The 26,726-nt window shown below is 53.1% G+C and overlaps 11 protein-coding genes across 11 annotated transcripts; 4 read left to right on the top strand and 7 right to left on the bottom strand.

Moving 5' to 3' along the window:
* Nucleotides 1–1,097: 1,097 nt before the first annotated feature.
* MFIFM68171_09540 (uncharacterized protein) lies at nucleotides 1,098–2,027 on the bottom strand (the record flags this gene model as incomplete). The annotated part of the gene is made up of 1 exon (XM_071064959.1): nucleotides 1,098–2,027. One exon carries the CDS (start codon nucleotides 2,025–2,027, stop codon nucleotides 1,098–1,100), a length of 930 nt encoding a protein of 309 aa, XP_070921060.1.
* A 320-nt stretch (nucleotides 2,028–2,347) lies between these two features.
* On the bottom strand, nucleotides 2,348–3,362 carry MFIFM68171_09539 (uncharacterized protein; the record flags this gene model as incomplete). The annotated part of the gene is made up of 2 exons (XM_071064958.1): nucleotides 2,348–2,603; nucleotides 2,689–3,362. 2 exons carry the CDS (start codon nucleotides 3,360–3,362, stop codon nucleotides 2,348–2,350), a joined length of 930 nt encoding a protein of 309 aa, XP_070921059.1.
* Nucleotides 3,363–4,134: 772 nt separating this feature from the next.
* On the bottom strand, nucleotides 4,135–5,137 carry MFIFM68171_09538 (uncharacterized protein; the record flags this gene model as incomplete). The annotated part of the gene is made up of 4 exons (XM_071064957.1): nucleotides 4,135–4,382; nucleotides 4,451–4,666; nucleotides 4,726–4,842; nucleotides 4,912–5,137. The coding sequence occupies 4 exons, from the start codon at nucleotides 5,135–5,137 to the stop codon at nucleotides 4,135–4,137; spliced, it is 807 nt and encodes a 268-aa protein (XP_070921058.1).
* Nucleotides 5,138–6,523: 1,386 nt separating this feature from the next.
* On the bottom strand, nucleotides 6,524–8,073 carry MFIFM68171_09537 (uncharacterized protein; the record flags this gene model as incomplete). Its single annotated transcript, XM_071064956.1, has 5 exons — nucleotides 6,524–6,938; nucleotides 7,006–7,148; nucleotides 7,205–7,429; nucleotides 7,499–7,603; nucleotides 7,672–8,073. The coding sequence occupies 5 exons, from the start codon at nucleotides 8,071–8,073 to the stop codon at nucleotides 6,524–6,526; spliced, it is 1,290 nt and encodes a 429-aa protein (XP_070921057.1).
* A 535-nt stretch (nucleotides 8,074–8,608) lies between these two features.
* On the top strand, nucleotides 8,609–10,339 carry TPO5_5 (polyamine transporter tpo5; the record flags this gene model as incomplete). The annotated part of the gene is made up of 3 exons (XM_071064955.1): nucleotides 8,609–8,951; nucleotides 9,030–9,823; nucleotides 9,875–10,339. 3 exons carry the CDS (start codon nucleotides 8,609–8,611, stop codon nucleotides 10,337–10,339), a joined length of 1,602 nt encoding a protein of 533 aa, XP_070921056.1.
* Nucleotides 10,340–11,323: 984 nt separating this feature from the next.
* On the top strand, nucleotides 11,324–12,545 carry nmt1 (Glycylpeptide N-tetradecanoyltransferase; the record flags this gene model as incomplete). Its single annotated transcript, XM_071064954.1, has 4 exons — nucleotides 11,324–11,358; nucleotides 11,418–11,520; nucleotides 11,584–11,652; nucleotides 11,715–12,545. 4 exons carry the CDS (start codon nucleotides 11,324–11,326, stop codon nucleotides 12,543–12,545), a joined length of 1,038 nt encoding a protein of 345 aa, XP_070921055.1.
* A 266-nt stretch (nucleotides 12,546–12,811) lies between these two features.
* MFIFM68171_09534 (uncharacterized protein) lies at nucleotides 12,812–14,568 on the bottom strand (the record flags this gene model as incomplete). The annotated part of the gene is made up of 5 exons (XM_071064953.1): nucleotides 12,812–13,816; nucleotides 13,874–13,962; nucleotides 14,019–14,146; nucleotides 14,205–14,399; nucleotides 14,459–14,568. 5 exons carry the CDS (start codon nucleotides 14,566–14,568, stop codon nucleotides 12,812–12,814), a joined length of 1,527 nt encoding a protein of 508 aa, XP_070921054.1.
* Nucleotides 14,569–15,215: 647 nt separating this feature from the next.
* MFIFM68171_09533 (uncharacterized protein) lies at nucleotides 15,216–16,874 on the top strand (the record flags this gene model as incomplete). The annotated part of the gene is made up of 3 exons (XM_071064952.1): nucleotides 15,216–15,361; nucleotides 15,427–15,752; nucleotides 15,811–16,874. 3 exons carry the CDS (start codon nucleotides 15,216–15,218, stop codon nucleotides 16,872–16,874), a joined length of 1,536 nt encoding a protein of 511 aa, XP_070921053.1.
* A 982-nt stretch (nucleotides 16,875–17,856) lies between these two features.
* On the top strand, nucleotides 17,857–19,005 carry MFIFM68171_09532 (uncharacterized protein; the record flags this gene model as incomplete). Its single annotated transcript, XM_071064951.1, has 1 exon — nucleotides 17,857–19,005. The coding sequence occupies one exon, from the start codon at nucleotides 17,857–17,859 to the stop codon at nucleotides 19,003–19,005; it is 1,149 nt and encodes a 382-aa protein (XP_070921052.1).
* Nucleotides 19,006–19,522: 517 nt separating this feature from the next.
* On the bottom strand, nucleotides 19,523–20,191 carry MFIFM68171_09531 (uncharacterized protein; the record flags this gene model as incomplete). Its single annotated transcript, XM_071064950.1, has 1 exon — nucleotides 19,523–20,191. One exon carries the CDS (start codon nucleotides 20,189–20,191, stop codon nucleotides 19,523–19,525), a length of 669 nt encoding a protein of 222 aa, XP_070921051.1.
* A 779-nt stretch (nucleotides 20,192–20,970) lies between these two features.
* MFIFM68171_09530 (uncharacterized protein) lies at nucleotides 20,971–22,334 on the bottom strand (the record flags this gene model as incomplete). Its single annotated transcript, XM_071064949.1, has 5 exons — nucleotides 20,971–21,119; nucleotides 21,171–21,267; nucleotides 21,325–21,456; nucleotides 21,512–21,664; nucleotides 22,161–22,334. The coding sequence occupies 5 exons, from the start codon at nucleotides 22,332–22,334 to the stop codon at nucleotides 20,971–20,973; spliced, it is 705 nt and encodes a 234-aa protein (XP_070921050.1).
* Between the last annotated feature and the right edge of the window lie 4,392 nt (nucleotides 22,335–26,726).

Here is a 26,726-nt window from a genome sequence, read left to right as displayed (position 1 = left end):
GGAAAATACGTGCGGAGGGACGCCTGGTGAAAGTGGTTTTCCGTCGACTCGGACGGTAGGCTCGTGATCAGGGCGTCCATATTCTCCGTAGAGCTGCTCATCTGACAGGCTTTCTGGTCTCGACGGCAACTGAAGGAGTATGTTCCCTAAATGGAGGTCTAAGGATTAACTATTAGAGCTACTATTCCCGTTCACGGCATTGGGGTGACTGCACAAGGAGAGCCCCAAAAATCAGACCCAATGCACGGCCCGAGCTAACTACGACTTACCGCCATGGACATATCCATGGTCGTGAATGTATGCCACCGCTATAGCGAGCTGAGCGGCAAGATATCGGGCAACGCCGAGCTGAAATATACCAAAGTTTGCCCCCTTTGTATCGGCAAGACTACATCCCGCTGGGGTGGTCACAAGGCAAGGATGTGTCCCGTTGGGGCCTTGAATGTTGAAGCGATCAAGCACTGAAGAAATCAATGCTCTGCCTCGATCTCCGTTTTGGCGAGCGGGGCGGGTGAGCCGAGTTAGAATGTCGTCTTCCTTATGGTCTGAGTCGGCAGTGGCCACTTTGATAGCGACATACTTCGACTGCCGTTTGTCACGGGCCAGCCACGTCGTCGAGTACGTGCCGTAGCCAAGTTTGTGCACCACATGGTTATCACCCATTAAGATGATCACCGATTTCAATTAGGTGGTATCCTCCAGGGCAGTAACGCTCGAGTCTTTCCACGTCCTCGATGTGCTCATAGACAGCTGGGGACAAGGAAACGGTTGTATGGCGCTGGCGCGAGAAATGATATGGAAGAAGTTTCCTCGTAAACCTGCGAAGAACGTGGCGGCACATGGCTACACGAACCGTGAGAAGTGCTAATACTTGCGGGTTCGCTTCAGGTTTGTGTAGTTGTTACCGCTAGTGATTTATTACGCGGTTGAAAGATTGTAAGGTACCTTAGTCATGTGGGGCGCGTGCCTTGCGAAATACGGCCGCACGCAGATACACCCCGGTTTTCGAAATCCTATTGACATTAACAATGGAAATGCCCCAACAATTCCGCTAGTATCACATCACAGGCTTAAACCAATACATCGTCTTCTTGCTCTCAGGCTCCAAGAGAGTCTCGGCCAAGCGGTGTCCATCGCCCCAGCCTTACATCCTCCTTGATCTTCCTCGCAACCTCTTCGTCGACCTCTTCAAAGTGGCCCGTTTTCTCTATCCACTCCTTCTCCGCCGCCGTCGACGGTCGCCCAAAAATGCGGTTCAGATACGGATACCGCCCGTACTGGTCGATAATCGGCTTGTGGATGTCCATCAGCATGCCCATCCAGAACGTCCAACTCTCTCTCGTGACGGCGTCACCCTGCGGCGGACCCTCCCTGTAAACCCGCGGGAAAGCATAAAGATCTGAGAGGATCTCGTCCCGCCTCGCGCGGTACGGGTCCATCAAGCCCGAGACACGTTCGACGACCGCCCTCGTCTCCCCGGTAAACCGCAGCGCGATCTCCTGGTTCTCGCGCCGCTCCGAATGCACGAACGGCGTGCCGAGCCAGAAGCGCACCCCGATCCAGTAGTCGAGCCCCGCGCCAGCCTCCCGCCACCGCTCCCAGTGGTCCGGGCGCTGCGGCCGCGGCAGCGAGTGCCACACCCTGGCGACCCGCTGCGACACCTGGCTGAAGTACGCGTACGTCCAGCGCTGGTCCACCCCCCGGAAGAGGAGGCGAGGGCAGTGGTCTAGGAGTAGCAAGAAACCCAGGCACTGCTCCGGGTAGGTGGGGTCGGTCGGCGGCGGGAGATACAATGACAGGTCTGGCATGTGCTCTAGGCCGATTTTGCTGAGGGCGATCAGGACGGGCCAGACTTTATCTTTGACGAGGGGGCCGAAGTGGTCTTCGAGAAAGATGTCTCGGCCAAAATTGGAGAAATTGATCGGTCCTTTCTTGTCGTAGGGTAGGCGGGCTTTGACGAGCAAGGCGAAGAGCTCAGGGGTCAAGATATCCCCCAGCTCGTCTGGGCTGACGGGGCCTCCGCCCATGATGGTGTCCTTGGGGGTGTGTCTGTTTTGCCGAATCCTAGGTCGAAGGAGAGGCGACCCAACAGCATTTATAGAGTTACTGCGTGCGTCCGTGCTGCGGGGTAGGCCGCCTTTGCGTTACCGAGTCTTCCGGAAGCTTGCCAGGTCATGACATAGAAATTCGATATGCGACTACAAACTGCCGATCTAAGGTGCTCTAGAGCAGCATACAGAATACGAGTCCCGTCATTCAATTCTCAATCATTTCATCATTTTCTACCTCACTTACATACCAGCGCCGGTGGAATTACCACGCGGTGATTACTACTAACTGAACTTGCTTATTTACTGGAAAGAAATTCACCGCAGACCTGCATGTACCGCTCACGCTCCTCAAAGTGCGCCATGTGGCTTGAGTTCTCCAGTGTAACCCACTTGACCCTTGGAATGTTCTTGAACCATGGCTCGACCGATAGGTTGGTAACTTCATCGTAGCGACCGTTGAGAAGCAGGGTTTCAACGTTGATGTTGTGCGCATCCTGCCAGCCCTCCCAGTCTTTGATGGAGCCTATGATGACGAACTCGGACGGGCCTTGGCTGTGTGCGTAGCGTATCTCTGTCAGCGAAAGCTGGAGTGCAGCAGCTACGTCAATGGCATCCTCGAGGGTTACTTGGCACCTACACAGTGAGATATGACGTCGGGTCCTCCTTGAGATTCTTGAAAGCAGAAAGAACATCGTCCGGGTAGGGATCGAGCCTGCACACGTGCCGCTTATAGAAGATGCTGGCTGCCTTTTCGAATGTCTCGCTCTCATGGTCACCACGGCGGTCACAGTCTTCCAGCGTCTCCCGGATGTCAGGGGGCAGCTCAGCGAGGAGGGTCTGGCAGCCCTGGACGTAGAGCGGAATGCTCGCCGGCCCGCTCGCAATGATGGCCTTTCGCAGTCCCTTTGGGCGGCGCGACGCATAGGCACCGCAGAGGACACCGCCCCAGCTTTGCCCCAGGATGTAGAAGCCCTTGTCACGGAGCTTTAAGTGGCCGATCAGGTTGTCCAGTTCTTGCAGGTAAAGATCGAAGGTCCAGAACGAGGTATCACCCATTTTTTCCTGGAAGTGCGTCGAGCGGCCACAGCCAATCTGGTCGTAGAAGACGACAGGGATTCCATAGTCGCGATAGAGATCGGTGAGGGGCGATAGGTACTGGTGGCCAGCGCCGGGGCCGCCGTGCAGAGCGATCAAGGGCGGAGAGGAGGCCGACTCCAGGCTGCCCACAACCTTGTACCACGTTTTGCATTGCTTACCGGCGCCGGGCGCGTTGTACTCGACTTCCCCTTCTGTGATAGGGATTGCGGCCATTTTAGACGTCACAATTAACACCGATCCATGCAAAGAAATGGGTGAGGAAGGTTTACAGGTCGGCGGCGAATGATCGGAGCCAAGAATTGCCGGTGATATCTAATGCGCTGACTGATGCCGATTTTCCATTTTACCCCTCTCCAAGCAGTAGACACTCGGTACCTTAGGAATCTCAGCACATGCAGTTGGCTGCATTGCAAGCACATCATGCGCGTTATAACCACTGTTTGGTCCTCAGCACGGCACAAATTTAACGTTTCAAGTGAAACCCGCGTTTGATTGGGTATCTGTATGTCCGAGGCACCTCAATGCTGCGCCAACTGGGATAGGGTATTCGACTTCGATACGGTCTGTGCAAATCCTGCCTACCCCCCTAATATCGACACCAGGCGGGGGGGTGCTTCCGAATTGCATAACTGTCATCGGAGCTCAACCGATCGGGTAACAAGTAACGTACAACGTCACGATTGCCGGTAGCTGGCATTCTCTACTGGGATTCGGTCCGATCCGTGCCGTACGTTGGCCGACATTGCACAAGGTTCGCAAGGGTACTGGTGTCGGTGTGTTCCTGTCCTGACGATCCCAATCCTTGCTCAACCAGCTGATGACGCAACCTGGACATGGGAGCCTTGACAGATTGCGCAGAGCTCATCTTTCCAGTATCGGCAGGTCACATGGGTTTGAGGCAGAGACTGCAACGGCAACCGGGGGCTTTCTCATTACCGTCCTCTGACCGGTTGGGCTACGAAAAGTCGGCAAACATCCTTCATCCTCATGGCATTGACTCATCCTTGACACGGTTGGCTTTGTACGGGCCTGAGAGATAGTGGTAATGCCCGGGGACTAGCGCTCTCTGGCGTGCCCAGCCGTTCAAGGCATCCCAGTTGACGCACGTGGTGACTGCGTCCGATCTTAGCTCCTTGTTGACAGGCGAGTGGGGATCGTCCGTCCATTCTGCCGTGTAGATGGCCGTGTTGGCGTGACACATCAGTGCCTGGCGGAGGGTATCGATGCAGTGATCTAGCCGCGCAATTAGCATGGCCTGCTTCGGTCCAGGCTAGGCCCCCAACAGGCCGCACAGTACGTACCCGAATGCTCCTTTGAGTATCCTTCTGGATGCTTGGCATTAGCTAGCCGAGGCCCGTAATAATCCCAGTGAACGACTCGGCGGAGGTTGTTGAGGCAGTGTAAATGGTGGAACACGCCGAGCACGCCGGCGTAATCGCTACCGTTGACTTGCACTCTGTTGGTTTTGTCTTCGCCGACCATATCCAGCTCGCTTGATGTGACCCTAACGTTCAAAGCTTTTGAGCGAGTTTTGGCTTCTGACTCTAGAAGCATCCATAGGGGTCATTCCACTTACCGTAGAGCAGCTCATTCCACACTGCGTCCAGTTCATCAGATGGCTCGAGATTCCACGGATGTCGTAGTCGTTCCCACTCATGCCTCTCTTCATACCGTAGGACTTCATTTGGCAAAGCTGCTTCTTTGTTAGCTAGGCACCTCAGCCGGGTCATATGAGTTGGGTACCACCGGCCCACATACTTACTGAAGTGAGTGTCTCCAACCACGCCCGGGCATCGCCGGTCAGCGGTATGAGTTGATGCCACCTGAAAGGTCAAGACGGCTGCGATGTAGACTAGAAGAGAGACTATCACAAGTTCAAGTGCAGTCTTGGGCAGCCGCCACCGACTCGGCCGGCGCTCATTGTCTTCGTAGTCAATGTTGTCATCGAGCAGGCGCTCTCTAAGATTCTCAGACGAGCTCTTCGTCATGGTGAAATGCTAGGACTAGTGTCTAGCGCAAGCTGCTTGATGAAAAACTTTGTGGATGTCGAAGGTTCCACATGTAGTTACTGTAGAGCATCGCCAAATCGCATCTGGTTCGATTTGCTCGAACCGAGTCCAGCCGGCCAAATAATACTAATCTCAACCACTGCCCATGTAATCCTAATATATCACTGTTTGTCAGCCAACAGAGTGACGGCATTGCTCACCGAAGCTACAACGTGCCAAGCTGGTAGCGTAATCACTCGGAGGTGAAGGATCGGTTCAGCCTACTGATCCATCCATGGTAGGGTTGTCTGCCTAGTCTTCTCGGCATATTTGTATCGAAGACGGGACATCCTCGTATGGTTGCTTTCACCGATAATCCATGCCGCCCAAGAGCTGCGCCTGTCTCATCTGTATCGATCCTGTGTGTCCTTTTCCGGCAGGTATCCCCAGCGGGGGGTCATTCGCATAACTGAACCAAGACGGAGTGGAGCCAGCGGTGTCGCATCCAGGAAGACTGTCGCCTTGGAGTTGGCGGCGATCGGCGGCGCTTCCGTTGGTTCATGGGCAAGGTTGGGAAGGCCGGTTACACGAATACCGGCACTCGGAGAATGCTAACGCCTCCAAGACCATCGGCCTAGCCTTTGGAGTGGCTCATCAGGCGTTCCGAATACGTATAAGATCGGTGTACTTGCCAACCGGCAATTTACGTTGATTACCTATGCAACATCTTCTCAAAGTCGAAAACAATTTTGCCGCTACGAGCTTCACGAGCTTGACAAGCCTTTCTCCATCCCGGCTAGAGTTTTTATACTTTGCTTGACGCTTGCGACTTACACGTCATTACCATGCTTCCCAAGCTTTTGATCCTGATGCTTCTAGGCTCTGTGGCCTTGGCCGTTCCAGCCAGCCTGGGTAAGGGTTAATTGGTTGATCAGGACTGAAGCATTCTGGTGCCGACGTCTTTACTACGCGCTGCTCTGCTAATGATTATTTGCTAGGCGCCCGTGACCATGTTCCCGCCGGAACCATGGATATTGTTGTTCACGATATTCCTGTGGTAGAGACTTCGGATGAATAGTCGGGCCTTCATAACTTCAGGGTTTGATCAAGGAGATGAGGGCAAATTTTGGCGTTTGAGCTGGGTGAACATAAAAGTTCGTCACACAGGAAATGTTACTTCAGGGCATTACCAAAGTCTATCGATCCTAGCATGATCTTCTAATACGCACTGCCAGTTGTGCTTCCACGTTCGATCATATCTCATTGCCCGCTCTTGTCAAGGTAATAGCTCCAGATTCACATCCACTAAGCACATCACAGCAATTTGTACATTGTAGAAGGGGAATATAAGCCTAGCATATACGATTCGTGCTCACTTTACTGCTTTCATACAGCTCTACCAATCCAACTAGGCTCTGGTGGTAAGAGATGATCATCGTTGTTGGGCATGTGGCTTGAGCTCAGCCTGTAGCCTGTGGTGATTCTGATGTAGGTTCTTCGACTCGGATTCCCAGAGTCAACGGATTCTGTCATAGCCCTTGATGCCCCGGCGCCGTGAGACCTAGAACGTTTTGACATGCTGTAATAGAAGGACGACGTTGTTGCGCCCATGTTGTCGGCCCACATGAGCCCGCTCCGAAGTGAGTTGAGGAGAGGCCAAAAGTAGACGAAGCAGGTCGTGGAAATAGCCGCAAATTGAACGACCTGGATACACATGTAGTATGGGAACGCTCGGAGGGTATAGTTATCCTCGAACAGGCGTGGGAGGTAAACCAGTTGCATGACGGTGGGTACAATAACCCTGAGAAACTGTGTTAGCTCTTACTAGGGCTGCCTCGTAGGAGTACACTGGTTCATGGGTGGCGTACAATACCCGCAGCCCAAAGAAGGAGAGCACAATTGCCCGGTTTTTTAATGGTACATTAAGAGGATATATCATGATTGCCGGAAGAGCAACTAGGGCGGCGTCGGTCAGGATATTGGTGATGCCCACGAACTCGAGAAAAGCGCGCTGTCAGACCGGTGAGCAACAAGAACGTCCCTCGACAACAAGGACATGATACTTACAAGGTTGAGACACTGCTCCGGGCTCGAATTCCACGGCATATGCGTACCACATCGAAGAGCTGATCCAAGGCAGGATGCCAGAGCCCAGAACAGTGCGATGGAACCCAGCACGAAGATCAGGCATCGATGCGCCCTGTCTGCTGAGAGCGTGAGGAGGCATACGCAAATAGAGAGCTTCGAAAACCCAAGGCCGAGAATAAATAGCAGATCCCCTGCGTACGTTGTCTTGTAAATGGGAGTCAACAACGGCCCGCCGGACTGGTGACATGATTACAAGGGCGAAAGGCTCCTTACCTGCATCATTGCCCGCAACTCCTCGGTCGAAATGTCGGCAATGTCCTTCCCCAAGCCCTTGGCTTCAGGGACAAGCACGGTTACGGACTGACCAACGCTAAAAAGCTATTCCGTTCATGTCTAAGTTTCCTGTACGCGAGCACAACAATCTGACGGTGTTGGCACAAACGTACAAATGCAGAGAAAGCCAGTATCTCCTCAACACCCAAAACTTTATTGGATCGCAGGAAGAACTTGGTAACAAGTCGAAAGCAGAACATGAGGGTTGTAAGTGCGAGGAGAAGCCATGTAGTCATCTGAATGATTGGGTTTTGATCGGTATCTGTCGCCCTGATCCCGCCGGAGCTCACGGAGCCATCACTATGTGATGATCGGTCGAATAGTTCCGCCATGGTGGAGTCGATGTTGGCATTATCGGGGAGGACGGGGAGCGGTCGGCGAGAAAGCAGAGTGAGACGCGGGTATGGCACGGGTGGCTTTTTGTGGCGTTCCGCTAGGGGCGATCCGAGTTGCGCAATGTAGATGATGGAGAGCGCCTGCAAAAAAGAGGGCGGGCTGCGGAACGTTTGGCACATGGCGAGCACCAAATCCTTGCGAATCTGGGCCTATCATGTGCAGAAGAATGGACAGCAGGCATCTCGATCAAACATCCGGTTGCAACCACACCACAAGGTAAGGCAAACGCGTGGCACAGTCGCTATGCATGAGTCCGGTGAACGCCGTGGCGCGGCAGGTCGGCTACCACTGTAGTGTCCCCCCGACCCTTTAATAATACAGTCCGGTCGTGCGGCACAGGGCACCTAACCCAATAAGGTTCAAACTTGATGCTAGTAGTAATTACTACCTAACCTGCGAGTATCTGGCCCTTCTTTTACCACCAGTCCTCGTCGGCATGCCGGCCAGTTCCGTGATCTAATCTCCTTGGTTGCTAGTGGACCGAAAGCTTGGATTTTCCACTTTCACGCCCGATCGTCTTTGGCTGTCGGGCTGATGTCCCGTCACGCTGTCGTCGTGTTCTTCTCCCCTCTTTTTCTCTAATTCTTCCTCCAAGTTTTGGCGCCATAGGCCTTCCTCTGCTCCTCGCACACAGTGGTTCTATTCTGGGGCATCATGTCTAAGGAACAGAACGCGAGGTGGGGCCCAACATGGACTGTGACGGTCGATGGAAGCGAAAAGTCGACCGAAATCGGGTCTCTGAACGATGACGCCCAGCTACAGCGATTAGGGAAGCGACCAATCCTCAATCGAAGCTTTGGCTTCATGTCCATCTTGGGGTTCTCATGTTCGGCACTCTTGTCGTGGGAAGGCGTCCTAGTCACATCGGTACCGGGGCTTCTTAACGGCGGCCCGGCAGGTGTGATATGGGGTTTTGTAGTCAATTGGATCGGCACCATATCCGTATACGCGACGATGGCGGAGCTTGCTTCCATAGCCCCGACCGCTGGTGGTCAATGTAAGCCACCTTATCCCCTCCAGCGTTAATGGTAAAACCGTGCTACAGACTGGGTTGCTGATATTTGAGCTTGGTCAGATCACTGGGTGGCTATGCTAGCTCCAGAAGCATGCGCGAACTTCCTTGTTTATATCACTGCCTGGCTTACAACAACCGCATGGCAGGCCATGGCGGTCTCGACTGGGTACATTATCGCAACGATGCTTCAGGGCATTGTCGTGCTTGCCCAACCGACGTACTTGCCTGCGAGCTGGCAAACTGTCCTCATTCTATGGGCCATCATGCTATTCGCCGTCTTTATGAACTCGACAACAAGTCAGGCACTAGCCAAATTTGAAGGCCTCGTACTCATGCTACACCTGGCGGGCTTCTTTGGGGTGCTGGTACCGCTGGTGTATTTCGCGCCACACAACGATGCGAAAACAGTGTTCACTTCGTTCGTCAACGGGGGAGGCTGGTCTACGCAGGCTTTGTCCTTTTTTGTCGGCTTTCCTACGCTAGCCACCTCACTCATCGGCGCCGATTGTGCCGTGCATATGTCAGAAGAGATCCAGTCCGCTGCTCTCGTCGTGCCGCGGGCGCTGATGTCGACTGTCTTACTCAACGGCTCCCTCGCCTTTGCCATGATTGTTGCGTTGATGTTCTGCTTGAGCGACCTGGCTTCGGCTCTAGGAGCGGCCGAAACCATGTTTTACCCCTTTCTGCAGATCTTCCACTCAGCTGTCGGGTCGACGACGGGCGCGTGCATCATGGCTGGTATTGTTCTCGTCCTGGCAGTAGCTAGCAGCGTCAGCGTCTATGCTTCCGCTTCACGCATGCTGTGGTCGTTTTCGCGGGACAAAGGCTTGCCCTTCCACGAATACTTGGTCAAAGTACGTCTCCGGTCCTTATTGTCTCTTTCCTTCTAACTTACCTCTAAAAAGCTCTCTCGAAACTCGCTCCCTGTCATCGCTATTCTTACTACCTTAACAATAACCATGCTACTGTCGCTCATTACCCTTGGCTCAGCTGTAGCCCTCAGCGCTCTGCTATCCTTGGTCATTGCTGCATTATACTCCTCGTATCTTCTGGTATGCTGTCTGCTTCTCTGGCGCCGTACCACTGGTGCGATCCAACCTCATATTAGTGGCTCCGACATCATGGATCTGGGCTTCCTTACCTGGGGAGTCTGGAGAATTCCCGAGCCACTTGGAACCATCAACAACATTGCCGCTATTCTCTACTCTATCTTTCTGCTCTTCTGGTCATTTTGGCCGCAGACGAACCCAACTACCCTGGAGACGGCAAATTGGAGTGTCCTTGTTTTCGGTTCAGTTGTCATCTTTAGCGTTCTGTGGTATGTAGTGCGGGCTCGGCATTCTTTCCGGGGCCCCATCAGGGAAGCTTAGAAGGGAGCTTGGCTACCGACAATGATGAAAAGTTCCTCCTAGACGAATCGGCGTTAAAACACCTCCACTATGATACGCTTGAGGAGTGGACAGGACGAAACACATGCGAATGCCGCCCGGTGTGTCCAATAAGAATAACTCATGAACACCAATCCGGGCATCATCCAAGGGCTTGTTGAGGCTGTTGTGTAGGTATCGCCAAGACATGATTGGTGGGCCGCGTAGCTCACGGATTTCCCGTCGCTGAGCTTTGCCACGCTTGACTCTTCGCTATAACTGTTTCTGCCCAGTACCTAAGTGCATAAGGAAAAGAGGCTGGTAAATGTAGAGATCTCACCAACACTTGGCAACAATGAATTGCGTTCCCACCCACGCCGGTCTTCGGCGCCATTCGCGGCAGCCGTCGTCTCGCCAATGGCCAATCGGCGTCGCTCCGCGTGTTTCAACCGCTTTGATAGTATCAAAATGACGCATCGCAATAGTAATGTAGTAGTATTTGTCCCACATTCGCTGGCATTTAACCCCTCACGGTTGCGTGAACGGACTTTCGGCATCTACATATAATATCGCGTCCCCCCGTTCGAAATCCTAAACCCCTAATAAGAGTTCTCTGCTCAGAGCTTACCCACTCACCATCTTTCGACCCTCTTAAGTATTTTGCCCAGACCTTTACCGGTACGAAGGTCCTACAAAGACATGGTCACTCTCGCCATGGAGCTTGCAGATCAAGGTAACGATAGCAAAGAAAGCAGCCGGGTGTTCAGCGTGCTCCAGTGTCTCTGCTCCCGCAGCATTGCCACCGCCGTCACGACCTACGTGGCAGTCGCCATGGGAGCAGGGTGCACTGGTGCCGTTGATCTGAGAAATACCGGTGAACTTGATCTGGATAATTCCAGCGGAAGGACATGCTTCTTTGGCTTCCCTCCCCCTTCCCACGTTCTGTTGTGGAACTGACTCTTGCAGCACCCCGCTTGATCTGTCAACATGTCGACTGACAAGATCACCTTCCTCACTAACTGGTAGGGTCTTCCAATGCCGGGTTATGCTGTACGGCGTGCTGAAATCGAGACAACGCCAGGCACGCCACGCCGTACCACGCGCCGCTCTATTTGGCCCAAGCTAAGGGCTACTTCAAGGATGAGGGGATCAAGGTTGCCATTCTCGAACCCAATGACCCCAGCGTAAGCTTCAATTTTATTTGACTGTGCGTTGGCCCCGACTGTTCCTGATTCGCCGAATGTTAGGACGTCACGGAGATCATTGGCACGGAGAAGGTTGATTTGGGTTTCAAGGCCATGATCCATACCCTCGCGGTAAGCTGCTCTCGACATAGACGTTTGATGTGCCGTCATCGGGCTCTGACAAGGTTGCATAGGCCAAGGCACGCAACTTCCCGGTGCTCTCCATTGGAAGCCTTCTCGACGAGCCGTTTACCGGTGTGGTGTACCTGAAGGACTCCGGTATCACGCCCGACTTCCGCACGCTGAAAGGCAAGCGTATCGGCTACGTCGGCGAGTTTGGCAAGATCCAGATCGACGAGCTGACGTCGCACTACGGCATGTCGCCTTCCGACTACACTGCTGTCCGCTGCGGCATGAACGTCTCCAAGGCCATCATCAAGGGCGAGATCGACGCCGGCATCGGTCTCGAGAACGTCCAGATGGTCGAACTCGAGGAGTGGCTTCAGTCGCAAGGCCGCCCTAAGTCCGACGTGCAGATGCTGCGGATCGATGAGCTCGCTGAGCTTGGCTGCTGCTGCTTCTGCTCCATCCTGTACATCGGCAACGAGAAGTTCCTCCGCCAAAACCCCGACAAGGTCCGCGCCTTTTTGCGGGCCGTGAAGAGGGCCACCGACTTTGTCATCGCGGAGCCCGAGAAGGCTTGGGCTGAGTACGTCGACTTCAAACCGGTCATGGGCACGGCCCTCAACCGCAAGATCTTTGAGCGCAGCTACGCCTACTTCTCCAAGGATCTGAAGAACGTGCAGCGCGACTGGGAGAAGGTCACCAAGTATGGGAAGCGGCTGGGGGTTCTGAGCGCCGACTTTGAGCCCAACTACACCAACGACTTCTTGGAGTGGACGCTTGAATCCGACTCGAAGGATCCGATCGGCGACCAGAAGAGAATGGCCGAATTGCAGAAAGACGTTGCGGCCAAGGGCGGGTTCCAACGCCTCTTCGATACTATCGCCGAGGTTAAGGGCTGAAGTTGCACGGTACTACTCCAGTTCCGAAGCGTCGGGTGGATTCAACGCTGTTGGGAATTGTCGAGTCAGTTTGTATTCTTGTCATTCATTTACTACGAGAATTGTCCCGTATTAATAGGAGGACCACCGCCATGATCGCCGCAATAAATACTGGCTGGTTCCCAACCTCGTGCCGTTGACCGCCTTTCAGTATGCCTCTACTACTAGTACTACCTTCTATCCTGAACCGTCATGATAAAATATTGACTTTCATCCGAATTTCCCGCTTATGCTTCCTTCCACCTTAACAGGGTGAAGGAGTGTTTGCCAAATGTAAACTTGCCCTTCCCATCCCAAGAACTTTCCTTGATGCCAACCTTCTGCTCTTCGGCAGTATTCGTGACGTGAATGTTGTCACCAGAAACAGTAAACACATCAACGTTGTCGGCCTTCAGCCCATCCAGCGAGACCTCGTAGTCGCGATCTTCGCTCAGATTGGCAACGGCCAAGTTGACGTATCCATCGCCACCCAAGGCAGCGCTGCAATCCAGATACGGTGTCTCGATGGTGGCGCGGATCCACGCCGGTCTCGTCCGGCCCGTGTATTCCGGAGCCCGGACGTTCAGCGCGATGGCGTGGCCGCGCATGTACTTGCTGAACAGCAGGAGCGGCCACCAGATGGTCTGCTTGACCAGGCCGTCTTTGCTCGTCATCAGCGGCGAGATGACGTTGACGGATTGCGCGATGTTGGCCATGCCCATGTCCTTGGCCTGGCGGATGAAGCCGTTCAGGAAGACGGCCACGGCCAGCGCGTCCGAGAGGGTGTATTTCTCCTCGGCGCCCTGCTCTCCCGGCGCGCGCACCGGGTCCCAGACGTTCCACTCGTCGAAGCATATTGTCTGCTTCGGGACTGTCTCGGGGACTTTGTTCTCGATGCGGGCCAGGTCGATCAGGGCGCTCGCCATCTGGATGGCGCGTTCCGCACCCCTAGGCGCCGTCGCATTCGCCAGGTGCTCCTTGTCCGCCGTGTAGACGTGGATGCTGTGCATGTCGATGAGGGACTTCGTCTTGTCGCCGCTCAGGCCGTGGACATCCCATTTTACGCACTCCTTCAGGACGTAGTAGTCCCAGGACGAGTAGCCCGACTCTCCGCACAGGATCAGGGTAATGCTGGGGTCCAACAATTTCAGGGCCTTGGCCCACTGGTAAGCCTTTTTCGCGTAATCTTCCTTGGTCATCTGCTCGACCTGCCATGGACCCCAACACTCGTTCCCAAGGGCCCAATATTTCACCTGCCCCGTGTTAATCAATGATTCACTAGACTGATTTGAGGATCTCGGGCATATTACGTTATACGGTTTTTCACGGCCGTTCTTGCGGCGAAGGTTGGCATAATATGTGTTGCGGTCCGAGTTGCAGTACTCGAGCCATCCGAGGGCTGTGGTTCAGTAATTAGTCTGGTACTTCTTTGCAGGAATCGGAGACGAAGCTGACCTTCATCCAGGGTACCAGTTCCGAAATTCAAGCAAAGGTAGGGCTCGGTGCCAACGATTTCACACCATTTCATGAACTCGTCGGTTCCAAACTGATTGAACTCGGTGCCAATCCAGGCCAGTTCCGGTCTGTTTGCAAGTGTCAGCGTATCTCTTAGACAGTTAAGACGAGGGGAAGCGACCTTACCTGCCTGGCCTGTTTTCTTTGGGACCTACGCCGTCGAGCCAGTGGTATGTGGCAACGAAATTGCCGCCGGGGTACCGAACCACAGGGACGTTCAATTCCTTGAGGGCTTCAATGACGTCTTTGCGGAAACCATTTTCGTCCGACAGGGGATTTCCAGGGTCGTAGATGCCACCATAGATGCAACGTCCCATATGCCTTAGACTTGTCAGCGAGTTCCCGGACCGGGAGGCTCAAACGAGGCACTGATCTCTTACTCTGTGAATCCGCCATAGATATTGTTGTTGATCTTGGCAATTTTGTGGGCGGGATGGATGGCGATGGAAGGGCTGTCGCCCTCCTCGACTCGAGTGAAAGTACTAGCCATGATAGGTAATACTCAGTCGACGTTTCCCAACAACTCGATCGAAAAGAGTGAGTTCGATTCAAAGAAACGGGATTGGATGGCGCCCCTTGTGAGCCCCGTGAAATGATCACCGAGAGTCGCTGCAGCGAGGTAGATCCGATTCGCGGAGAATCCCAAACATGTCTTAAGATCCCACCGGAGCCTGCGCCTAGACCTAGCCACATCAGGGTGCATGGCCCGACAGGAACACGTGAAGTCGGTTGATCGGGTGCCGAAGAAACGACGTAGGCAATTGGTGCGCATGTAGCGAGTCCCGGACATGGGGCGCTGAGTGGAACAACCGGCCCCTGGGGCGGCCCCAGATGCGGAGACGTCTTGGGGCCGGTTACTCATCCTCTAACCCGCGTTGGTCAAGCTCCTACCCCACGCGTCATCCTACATTCCAGGGTACCCATGGGGTCTATCTCCGGTAGCCTTGACGTCTCGGGGTTACGGCCGGGGCATGATTTGAGTACGACCCGGGAACCTGGTTGCCACGCGGTGATGGATAACGGGTTGTGGGCGAGCTGTCAAATGGAGTATAAAGAGCTGGTGAGCTACTCTGGTGGGTCTGTAGGCTCTGGAGCCATTGCAACCCGAACTGCTTCAGGCCTTTGTGCGCAAACACGATGCTCCCTCCGAAGTGGTACCAGTTTTTGGTCGGCGTCTTCGCCTCGCTCGGCTCTCTGTTGTACGGTTACGACTTGGGCGTGATTGCCCAGGTTATTGCATCGCAGTCTTTCAAGACCAAATTTAACCCTACTGACAATGAGGAGTACGTATTCGCATGCTAAGTTGTAGCTCTGTTACATGCGTGGTTCCCTCTAACAAGAAATTTAGAGCCGCGGTCGTGTCCGTCTTCACCGCCGGCGCCTTCTTTGGAGCCGCTGCCGCCGGTCCCATGGGCGACAAACTAGGGCGCCGTTGGACAATCTTGGCCGGTGCGCTCGTCTTCTGCCTCGGGGGTGCTCTGCAGACTGGAGCTCAGGCGCTCTCATATTTATACTCTGGCCGTGCCATTGCTGGTCTCGGTGTTGGTGTCCTCTGCATGATTGTCCCGCTCTACCAGGCCGAGCTGGCACATCCCAGCATCCGTGGCCGCGTCACAGCTCTGCAGCAGTTCATGCTTGGTATCGGTGCCTTAGCTGCCGCTTGGATCTCGTACGGTAAGCTTTGGCCCAGACCGATTGTGGCCGTTCGTTTTTCTGACTTGGTCTTTGTCAGGCACTTATGTCGGCTTCGCCCCTACCAACGACGGGCAATGGCGAACCTCATTGGGCATTCAGGTTGTCCCGGCCGTGTTCCTTGCCGCCCTTATCCTGCTCTTCCCCGAGTCTCCGCGTTGGCTTATCGACCACGGAAAGCCTGAGCTCGGTCTACAGACACTTGCCAAGCTACACGCCCATGGTGACACCAGCGATGCCTGGGTCCGAGCCGAATACCAGCAGATTCGGGAGGCCATTGCCTTTGAGCATGAACACGAGGCCAAATCCTATGCTGAGCTCTTCACGGACAAATCCTCCTTCCGTCGCCTCTTTCTTTCCTGCGCCATCCAGGCTTCCATCCAGATGACCGGTGTCTCAGCCATCCAATACTACTCGGTCACCATCTACGGTCTCATGGGGATCGAGGGAGATGACACATTGAAGTACCAGGCGATTTCGTCCATCATCGCCTTGCTCGCCCAGGCCCTCTGCATCCTGTTCATCGACCATCTCGGACGTCGCTGGCCGCTCATCTGCGGCAACCTTGGAAACTGCGTCACATTTATCATCGCCACCATCTTGCTGGCCCGGTTCCCTCCCGACCCAGAGAGGGGCAATGCGGCGGCGGCCTGGGGCTTCATTGTTGTTACCTGGGCATACAATTTCTGTTTCAGCGCCACCTGCGGACCCCTGTCCTGGATCATTCCCGCCGAAGTCTTTGACACGAAGACGCGTTCGAAGGGCGTCTCGATCGCCACCATGACATCGTTCGCCTTTAACACCATGATTGGACAGGTCACTGGGCCCGCCATGAAGACAGTCGGTTACCGTTACTACTTCCTCTTCATCATCTTCAACTTGACCAATGCCCTCTTTTTTTGGGCTTTCCTGCCCGAGACCGCCAGGCGTCCCCTCGAGGAGATGAACCGCCTCTTCACTGATGCTCCTCTCTTTGTTCCGCTCATGAACAAGCGCGATTGGGCCAGCACGGATCTGGAACACCGCGTCGAGGAGGCCAAAGCTAAGCAGGGCGATATTATGCACGCAGACGTTGGAGGACCAGTCGCCGCCAGCGGGCATTAAGCGTCTCGTTTCAGCTGAGCAGATGAGATATTGGACGCTGGGGTGTAGTCCACATAGCGAACAATAGACTGTATTTTGGGACAATGCATACTACATGATCCTCATAATGTGTCTGAACACTTTGCACTTAGAAGCAGGTCTGCAAGTGGCTGAAAGGAAGGGGGCCATTCCCAGGGCCCCCCCATGGCACCTTGAACTGGCAAGCCTGAAAGTCTTGGCGATCAGGTTCTCTGCTGGGTGATTCTGCCAGCAGCAAAACAGTGGCGCGCCGTGCGCGTATGAACGCTAATACGCTTCTGACACTTCAGAGAGCATCGTGGGATATCACGAGTCCAACATCGGGACATCACTGCTTCTAGGGCAGTGCAACTGTGCAGATAGCATCCGGGCGAAGGCTTACTACTTATCAAGAAATGTGGGCTGGAGACAAAGGAGCTGCCAATCAAAACGCAGATATAGCTTACACATTACTCGGATCTTCCTCCGTACCGCTTCTCCGGCAGACGCCTTACGGCGGATGGCTCGATATTTTTCAAGAACGTAAGCAGCTCAGTTGCTAATCGCAAGCCACCCTATCAAGCATACGGAACAGTAATGGGAGATTGGGGCGGTCAACTAACGACTGCTCGAGTTCCGAGTTGCAACGGCCTCACTAGCGTCCTCGGCCGCTCCGCCATCAACAACGCAGTCGATTCCGACGATGAATTTAACAGGCTATTGCGTTGTGACGAGTCTAAGTCCGAGTATATCGTCCGATAGCGCTGATGGACACCGCACATCCGATAGCATCGTGATGGCCCTTCGCTGCCCCATCCATGGGGATTAAATAACGCCCGTTTCCTCCATCATCATGATCCTGCCTCATCACCATCATCAGCTTCCTCGAATTCTCGTCTGAACCTACCATCGCGAAGATCTTACCAGCCTACTACATTTACAATCATTTGCAGCGCCTCGTCCGAACCAATACCGTCCCATCAAGATGCCTGATTCTCTTGAGATCCAGCTCAAGAACGAGACCAACTCAGAGGAGGTCTACGCATATGTCACGGGCCTCGCCATCCAGAGCGGCAATGCTCGCGTCCTGCTAAAGGCCGATGGTCAGGACCTCTACTTCCCGTCGTCCCCTGACGACATCATGTCCCCTCTCGAGGAGGACTGCGCCATCCCGCTCGGGCCCCCGGGGAGCACTACAACGGTGCGCATCCCCCAGCTGGCCGGCGGACGCATCTGGTTCAGCGTCGACGCGAAGCTGACCTTCTTGCTCAACCCCGGCCCGGCCCTCGTTGAGCCCTCGCCCTTCAACCCGAGCGACCCCAACGCCGACGTCGACTTCGCCTTTGCCGAGCTGACGCTCAACAACGACCAGTTGTTTGCCAACATCAGCTACGTCGACTTCGTCCCGCGCCTGCCCGTCGCCCTCACCCTCCAAACCGAGGGCGGCGAGGTGCAGCATGTGTCTGGCACGGCTGCCGACGGGCTGGACCGGGTGTGCGAGGGCCTCCGCGCGCAGGCCGAGGCCGACGGCCTGCCATGGGACAGGCTGATCATCAACCAGGGGGGCGTCGACGGGGCGGCGCTGCGGGCGCTGAACCCGACGCACGCCAACGCGGTCGGCGCCAGCTTCGACGGGTACTACGAGGCGTACGTGGACGCGGTGTGGGAGCGGTACGCGTCCGAGGAGCTCCTCATCAACACGCAGGCGTCGGCCGGCGTGGTGCCCGGGCACGTCAACGAGGACGGCGCGCTCGTCGTGGGCGACGAGGTCTTTGAGAAGCCCAGCACCCACGACATCTTTGGCTGCAACAGCGGGCCGTTCACCACCGGCCGCTCCCCGGCCCGCAACGCCATCATCCCCCGCCTGGCCGCCGGCTTTGTGCGCACGGCGCTGCTCGATGCCGCGGAGCACCCCTCCGACCCCTCCATCTTTTACCAGGCGGATCCGACCAACCACTACGCCCGCATTGTCCACGAGGTCAATCTGGACGGCAAGGGATACGCTTTTGCCTATGACGATGTTCAGCCGGATGGCGGCGCTGATCAGTCGGGCAAGGTGAACGCGGGCGACCCGGCGGTGTTTATTGTTGCAGTGGGCGGTAATGAGGCTTACGCTGGAGATGAGATGCATTGAGGCGGATGGATGAGAGTGGGAGCAATTTAGGGGGCCACTATTAACATTATATTGCCTAGCTGGTTCATCTAGTTCATTTGTATGCCTGCATAGGGATGATGAGGGGGAATGATAACGGGTTGCTGAGGAGCTTAGGGTACTGTGGTAGCTGAAATCAAGTATGAGAGAGATCGCGGTATCGAAGTATATCACAGAGAGCCTTCCAATTACCAACTATTGGTGTCATATTAACTATTGATCTATACTTATCTGCTTCAGGGCATGTACGTGTTTCCAGTACCACCAATATCGCTCGGAGTTATGACGGTTTTACTATACCAGGTAAGGGGGAGTGGAAATATCCGTTGATGTTGACACAAACAATACAACACAATACAATACTGTACAACTACGATTTGACAGACGTGCAGCAACCTAATTCATATTAAAGCTAGCCTTATTTGATGCTCGCACATACAGGCTTTAGGGAGTTATAACTAAGTTACCTTATCTAACCTCAGAAATTAAAGTACCGTACCTAGCCGCAAGACTCATCAACGACCCTGAAGCACTCCCCATCCTCCGCGTCGGGAAAGAAGGCCACGACATAGTCATCGGTCTTGATGCCATCCACTGTCATGTCGCCCCACGACATCTCGGCACTGAACCACGGAAGCGAGGCAACTCTCTCGGGAGCGAGAAAAGCGCTACAACCATCCTTCAGTTCCTCGCCGGCTTCCACATCCTGCTTCAGCTTCTTCAGACCTTGGGTAAGCCCCTCCAAGTTCTCGGTCCAGGCCCGAATGAGCTGCGGTAGGTGCTTTCGCAGATGTTCCGCCTCCTTAATGAGCTCGTTAGTGGCGAGCAACACGTCCTCTTTGGCCTTCTCGATCCGTGCTCTGTCCTCTATAAAGACGCGTGTTAGTGATAATTCAGTACGATGTTGAATGCCGGACTCGTCAGTGGTTGCGGAGACAGCGCGGGCTCCGGAGGGGGATATGCCCTCACGCACTTGCTCACGGGCCTGAAGTTCGCGATAGGTCTCGATAGCACCCAAGAGCTCGTAAAGTGGGACGGGATCCCGGTCCCAAATGAGGTCCGGGCTAGCACAGAAGTTCTCCGCACCATGGTTGGCGCTGGCAGCTTGAGTGTCGACCATCTTCTCCGCACCATGGTTGGCGCTGCCGGCTTGAGGAGTGTCGACCATCTTGGGAACCAGGTCAGCTTAGGTAAGGTAAGGTAATTAGGTAATGTTCCAGGCAATCGTCGCTGACGGAAGATTTCAGGTAATTATCGTCGCAACTATTTCTTGCCCTTGACTCGCTTCTAGGGAGGCGTATTCCGTACTGATGAGCTGGTACAAGTTGAGATATTAGGAGCGTGGTCAAGTTGCCGTAGTAGTTGTTAAAGGGCTGGTGACTATGGTAGAGAGTAATGGCGTGGGGAGCCGGCGGGAAAGGCGTTTAAATCTGCAACTTGGAGTGACCGACGATCATAGTTGGTATGAATTAGGGGTTTGGCTTTATCATAATGCTATCAAAGGAGCAGATTCATTGTAAAGGCGAACACGCTGTCTCCGCCATTGTCCCTTGGATTGATGCAATAATCGAGAAAGTTGCTGTTCGTGGCACAGGATCCAGCGGCACAGAGTGGTTGGCCCATTTTGCCTTACGACCTCCTCACCTTTGGCCTTGCCCCACACCTCTGGTGACCGCATTGTAAAGCAAGGAGGGAGGTATTGCCCCACGGCTATGCTTGGGCACATGAATCCTCATCAACGTCCTGCGTCCCTCACTCCTATCACTTCTTGCCTCTCGCTTCCCCGTAATGGCAGTTATCGATACATGTGTGGATACGCGACGACGATACTAAACGAACCATGCCGCCAAGTCCAGAGTTCCAATGTTTTCCCGACATATCCCCATTCTCGAACGAAGTCCAAACATACACGGACAACTGCGGTTGAACCGGCCGTTCCGGGTGTCCTTACACCTCATTTGACGCTCTGTCTGCTTGCTTTTTGGGCCAACGAAGTCTGTTTTGCCACCTAGAGAAAAGCATGACGACGAGCCAAGAGATGGAATTGTTGAAGCCTAGGAATAGGGACAGGAAGAGAATAGCCACCGTAGTTGGAACTACCAGTATTCGTCAGTGAATCCTTGGCCCATTTCGCCTGTGGGGCTTACACATGATGGAGAAGATCTCGCTGATCGGCCGGTTCGATTCGGGGATGATCTCATGAGCGTTCATGCTAAAGATGGCGGCGATGAAGGACAGAGGCAACTGCGTGACACCACGGGTTACTACATCGCACATTTACTTCCTTGATCAGGCGCTTACAAAGAGAATGGTAATGATTGTGAAGAGCAGAATTGTCTTCCCTTGTTTGGCTGTCTCTTTGGCCTCCTGCCTTGCAGATAGTGCTGCGGACACGCTGGCCTGTTTCTGCTTGAGATCAAGAAGGTCACACAACTGTTCATGGTTAGGTGGCTTTCTACATGGCAACAGGACCGAATTTGTGTCTCACATCCTTGTAGACTCTGTAAGCCTTTGTCTTTAGGCTTCCAATGTCGCCGTTTCTCCTAGTCAATGTTGCTAGAGTCTGCGTGTACTTCAGCTCTATGTCTTCAGGAGAGTCTTCGATGCTGTCCTGGACTCCGACACCATGTGTTGTCTCGATCTGTCAACGAGTGGATGACTGTGGAGCGAGTGACTGCCCTCGGCGAATGGTAGGTTGCTTTCGCTTCTGGTGTCCCCTTCGTTGCTTTTTCCTCCGTTTATGTTCGAATTCTTCTTCTTTTCCTCACGCTTCCTCTGCATCTTAATGTCGTCGACCATGGATTGCATAACTGCGATTTGCCGTTCGAAGATATACGAGACGCTATTGAGCTCATCAAGGATATCCTTGATACCCTTCAGGCAAGCAGTCTCCTGGGTAATATCTGCTATGGCGCGTATTTCTGGGTCGATCAAGTGCTCAATCTCGGAGATTGACCCTCGGTCTTCAGAAGACGATCACATATCACTAAATGATTGGTTGAGGAGTCTATCTTTATAGCTCTAGCTGGTTTCTGAGCCGTTTAGGCTGGCTCCATAAAGCGTCGGCCAGCTTTGTTTGCTCGCTTGCCTATGTTTCGTTAGCAACAATAGGAGTCTCTTTTCTCAGCTTAACTCACCAGCTCCCCAATAGCAAGTGCAAAGACATGTAGATCGTAGAGCTTGTCGTCGGCCTCATCAGAACGAGGGTGGAACAGGCTAGAGCATTTTTCTATGATCAAGCAAACGAAATCGGTGACGGAGACGATTTCGTCCTGGTAAGTCAGCGTACCCACATCTCGGACACCCCACATCTCGGACAGTCACATACCTAAAACCACACTCTATCAACTACTCCCTTTTTGCCCGGACTAGTATATAAGAAACCACTGAACTACTACCACTGCTACTACTCTCTAACCCACTCTCTTCATCTAGCCTATCTTCAATACAACCGATCGCCCGAGATCTCCTCGCAGTGGATGACATTAATTTAGACCAAGGATATTATTAATAAACGTACGCCTCTAATTATATATCGCATGCAAATAGGGTTATATAGAGATTGCAAAGAATTTTTTTAGCGACAGGTAGGATTGATCCTAACGTCTGTATTTTAATAATCGGTACAGGCCATTCTATCTAGCTGCTATCGGTAGGTGGGAGGATATTATGACGATGCTTTTGGCTACCGGGAAGGTTAATGTCAATGCTAAGAATAATAACGGCTATACAGTGAGGGACTATGCGATTGAGAACAATTAATTTAAGTACCTTGACTAGAAATTTAAGCTTATAAATACTCTTTGCTTTTTCTTATTGCTTTTCTCTTTGTTCTTTGCTTTTCCCTCTTCTTTCTCTTTTCTTTAACGGGTCTTTTTGGACTATAGAGAAAGTCTCTTTTAACTGTAGCCATACCTAAAAAAGGTCCGTACGCCAATACCCGCAAATACTGAATAGGGAGATACGGTTCCCAGGGATCTTGGCCCTCTGGTCTGAGGGAGGTATTTACAGGGATAACGCTCGTGAGGCTAGATGCTGCGTGGGGACCCATTTCAGTTGCAATTTAACCAGGGCCGTCTGAGCCGACGTTCCTTAGACAAGTCACACAATTACACATCTTCTTTCGCATCAGTTGCAGGCTCAACTTGAGAGCTATCTTTGTGTGCGATATGATCTCCCTCTGAGCAGAGGGAGCTCTATCTGCACATATTGTTTTGACCTTGTCTGGGCTGTAGGGACCCGATTAGTTGCGGTGTCTCCTGGCCCGTCTTGTCTATCTTGTCTATCCAGATATTTGCCCTCCCTCTTATTTTGTTGGGTATGTGGGTGTAGATGAGTTTTCTGCACCATTTCATTGGCTGGGTTATAGTACGAATACCAGGCTCTAAAAATCTAGATTGAGAATATCCGGCCTGTTAAAAGGAAGAGGGTTGAAGTAGATCCAAATACTAATTCGCTGCCTTTAACCAAACCTACCGGGCCTGAACCGAGGCTAACTGTATTGGGGATAATCTAGATGAAAAGAGCAGGTTAAAAAGTAGTAGTAATAGTGGTAGTTCAGTGGTTTCCTGTATATTAGTCTGGGCAAAAAGGAGGTAATTGATGGGGTGTGATTTTCGGTGTGGGTCTTACAGAACGTCTCGGATGTGGGGTGTCTCGCTTCTAGGTTACGGCGACTTATACCCTCTCTTATAAGACTCCGCCGCTTGATTTTCTCCTTATGCATGAAACTCATCCGCCTCTTTCCTGAACCAGTAGCTATCCTGCGATAAATTCCATGTTGCGTCGAGCCAAAATGCGCTCCTGTAATTCACACTGATCGGTGATCTTAGCCTGGTTAAAGGTCCTACCGACTGCCTGCCTGCCCTAGTATGTCATGATCTCGCATAACTGGGGAGGGGACGAGTAGTATGAGGTGACATATGACGGTATGAACAATCAGTCAGTAAAGGACAAGATGGGGCATTAAAAGATCAAGTCCTGTATAGAGCGAGCCCAGCAACATGGTCTAGACTTCTCTTTGGTCAACACCTGCTGCATCAAAAAGTCCGACTCTGTCGAATTCTCAACAGCAATCAACTCCACATTCCGCTGATACAGGAATTCGAGCGAATGCTACATGCATCCTCTCGATGTTTCAGCTGAAGGATTAGGTTGATTGAGCGATCCCCTCGCCGTGGCGTGGCGTTTTGATAAGGGGAGAGAGGGTGGTGGTGGAAAGAGGTGGGCGAATATCTACTGTACCCCACAACAGGAGACGGAAGTACCGAATTTTCAAGCATGGATTGAAGGACATGATGATTGGGAAGCGCTCTTGGATCCCGGCTAGGCTGGCAATGCGAGGGGAGTATTGGCCTCGCTTCGTTGCGGCTAGCGACTCGGTGGTCAAATGCAGTCCTGGTTTGCCCAAGTCGAAGCTCTGTGGGTCTCAGCGTATATGTAGGAGATGGTCTGCATCCCTGAGGAAGTTTCGGCGACATCGAGAGGGAAGCGTGTCTATTTTTACTGCAGCGGCGCAGAACAGTGCGAACGAGGCAGTCGGACGAGGCGTCGTACCCGACTGGGAAGGGCACCCACCCGGCGGGTACAGTACAACAGCATGTTCTCGATTACCATCTTTACTATACAGCGGCGATTCCATGTAACATTTGCTTATATGTGACGTTTGTAAATAGAACATGTTATAGAGGGATGTCGCGCTTGGGAGAGTGCTCCTAGAGCTCCCTCGTCGAGATGGGGCACTCAACAGCTCATCGCGTGAGCTCTGTCGGCCAATTTGCTTTGCACTCAAGCCAGACTCTCTTTTCCCGCTGCAGTAGATAGATTCTGCAGACTTCCAACAATTTAGTGCACTTCCACAACCTCTGCCGGGCTCCTGCAGTGCGTGACAGAAGACAGGGCCGTAATTATTATATCACCGGCGCCACACAAGTCAAACTCAAGTCCCAATGCTCGTCTCACAAAAGCAGGGCTTCGCACCTAACATAGAACACAGAAGCACTAAACCATAGTTGCAGGGTGTTCAGAACAAAGCGCTCGAAGTTCTAAAATTAAACTACATGCCGCTCAATAAATACGGTATAATTCGACTTCCTTCTCCTGTTATTGTTGATCCTTTAGCGTATCCCTTGAGACAAGCTTATTGTCGCCGTCAAACTGGCTACCTACTCCAAGTAAATAATCGCTGACGGTATTAAACCCCTTTTTAGTGCCGGCTGCCTTTATAGGAGCTTGCTCGCCGGTAAGCCCATTAGCAGCGTGTCCAGTAATAGCGAGTGTTTGACTAGCGTTGCCGGCAAGACTTGTGGACTCAATACCCCTGAGATGTGATTGCTGTTTGAGTCGGTCCATCGGGCTATATCAAGGACTATGTAAGCATGGGCTTATAGGGTCGAGATGGGTGTACATATGAAGTTAGGTACAACTCACTGCCAGTCACTGGCTTCGAGGCGCCAACCAACAATCGCCTGTGTGGCCGACATAAACGGGGGTATGATAATACGGACGGAAATGAGTTGGAATCGGAGTTGCAGTCCGGAGCCGTTGGTCCTTTCGAAATCGAGGGGGGTCCATTTAAGTAGTAGAAACCCAGCATGGGGAACCCCCTTATCTAAGATCAGAATTTCACCACCCACCATAGACGGAGCTGAAATTGTGTGTATATGTGTGGTTGGGAAGGGAAATCGGATTCCGATACTACCTATAGCACGGGACTTGAGAGTTGCGAGACAGGCACGCCCCGCTCGGGGGCTCATCTGATTCGTTGAGAGCTATACCGGTTTTAATTTAGCATTCACCGTTGTGTGTTCTGCACCTGCGACTTAGAAGAATATGCAGCATTACTGCCTCCAAGAAGGGCATTCCATCGACACAAGGCTGGGCGTCTTCACCTCGGGGTAACAACTTCCCGGTCTCGACTTGGCTTGCCAATGAGTGCACACACCGTAGGTGTTCGCACTTAAATACGTAGTAATATGGACCTCGGATTTTGAAGGCTCATACCCAGCCTCCACCTGTCGGGCTGAGCATTATAGTAAGTGTCATTAGCGAAGTAACGCTGAGAATGTAAGGAACGACTTCAGCCCAGTTTATCTGGCACAACACATGCATTAGTTATGAGGAGGCTTCAACCACTTAGACGGAAAGAACTGGATTTCAGCCAAGGGGTATAGGGATCCTGCACTCCCGGCAAGTTAAGTTTGTTGTAGGGCCCGCCAGACATCATCTTCAGAGACATGATCCCAAGCTTTCTCGGCTGTATGTCGTAAAGGAGAACCATAAAACAGTTCATCTTCCGGTTTCTGCTTGGGATTGCCACTTTCTCACACCGGTGTGGGGTACTGCCTTCCGGCGAGGCGCTGGCGAGGCACCAGCGACGCTGCACCTTCACCGGAGAAATCTATTGCGAGGGTGGCCGCGACTGTTACATAAATAGTTTCCCTTCTGGGGCCGGTGACTCTGTCGCTTTTTAACCAATAAGCTAATGAACATAGTGTGGGATGGAAGCAATCGCACGGGAGATGGGCAGATCAGATGCCTATCTTGGGCAGAATTGGTTTCTTGGCGCTGATATTCGCGTGGGGGCGGGACCGCTGCTCTGGGAGGGCCTACCCTCAACACTATGTAGTTCCATGATTGCTGACAGAAAATCGACTCATCATCTCTCATAGACCATTTCTTCCCCGGTGTACTGGACACCATCC

This window comes from Madurella fahalii, assembly GCF_045866475.1.
Source record: "Madurella fahalii IFM 68171 DNA, scaffold_5, whole genome shotgun sequence".
NCBI classification, from domain to species: Eukaryota; Fungi; Ascomycota; class Sordariomycetes; order Sordariales; genus Madurella; species Madurella fahalii.
Note: the sequence above shows the minus strand (reverse complement) of the source record. Positions and strands in the feature narration are given on the sequence as shown.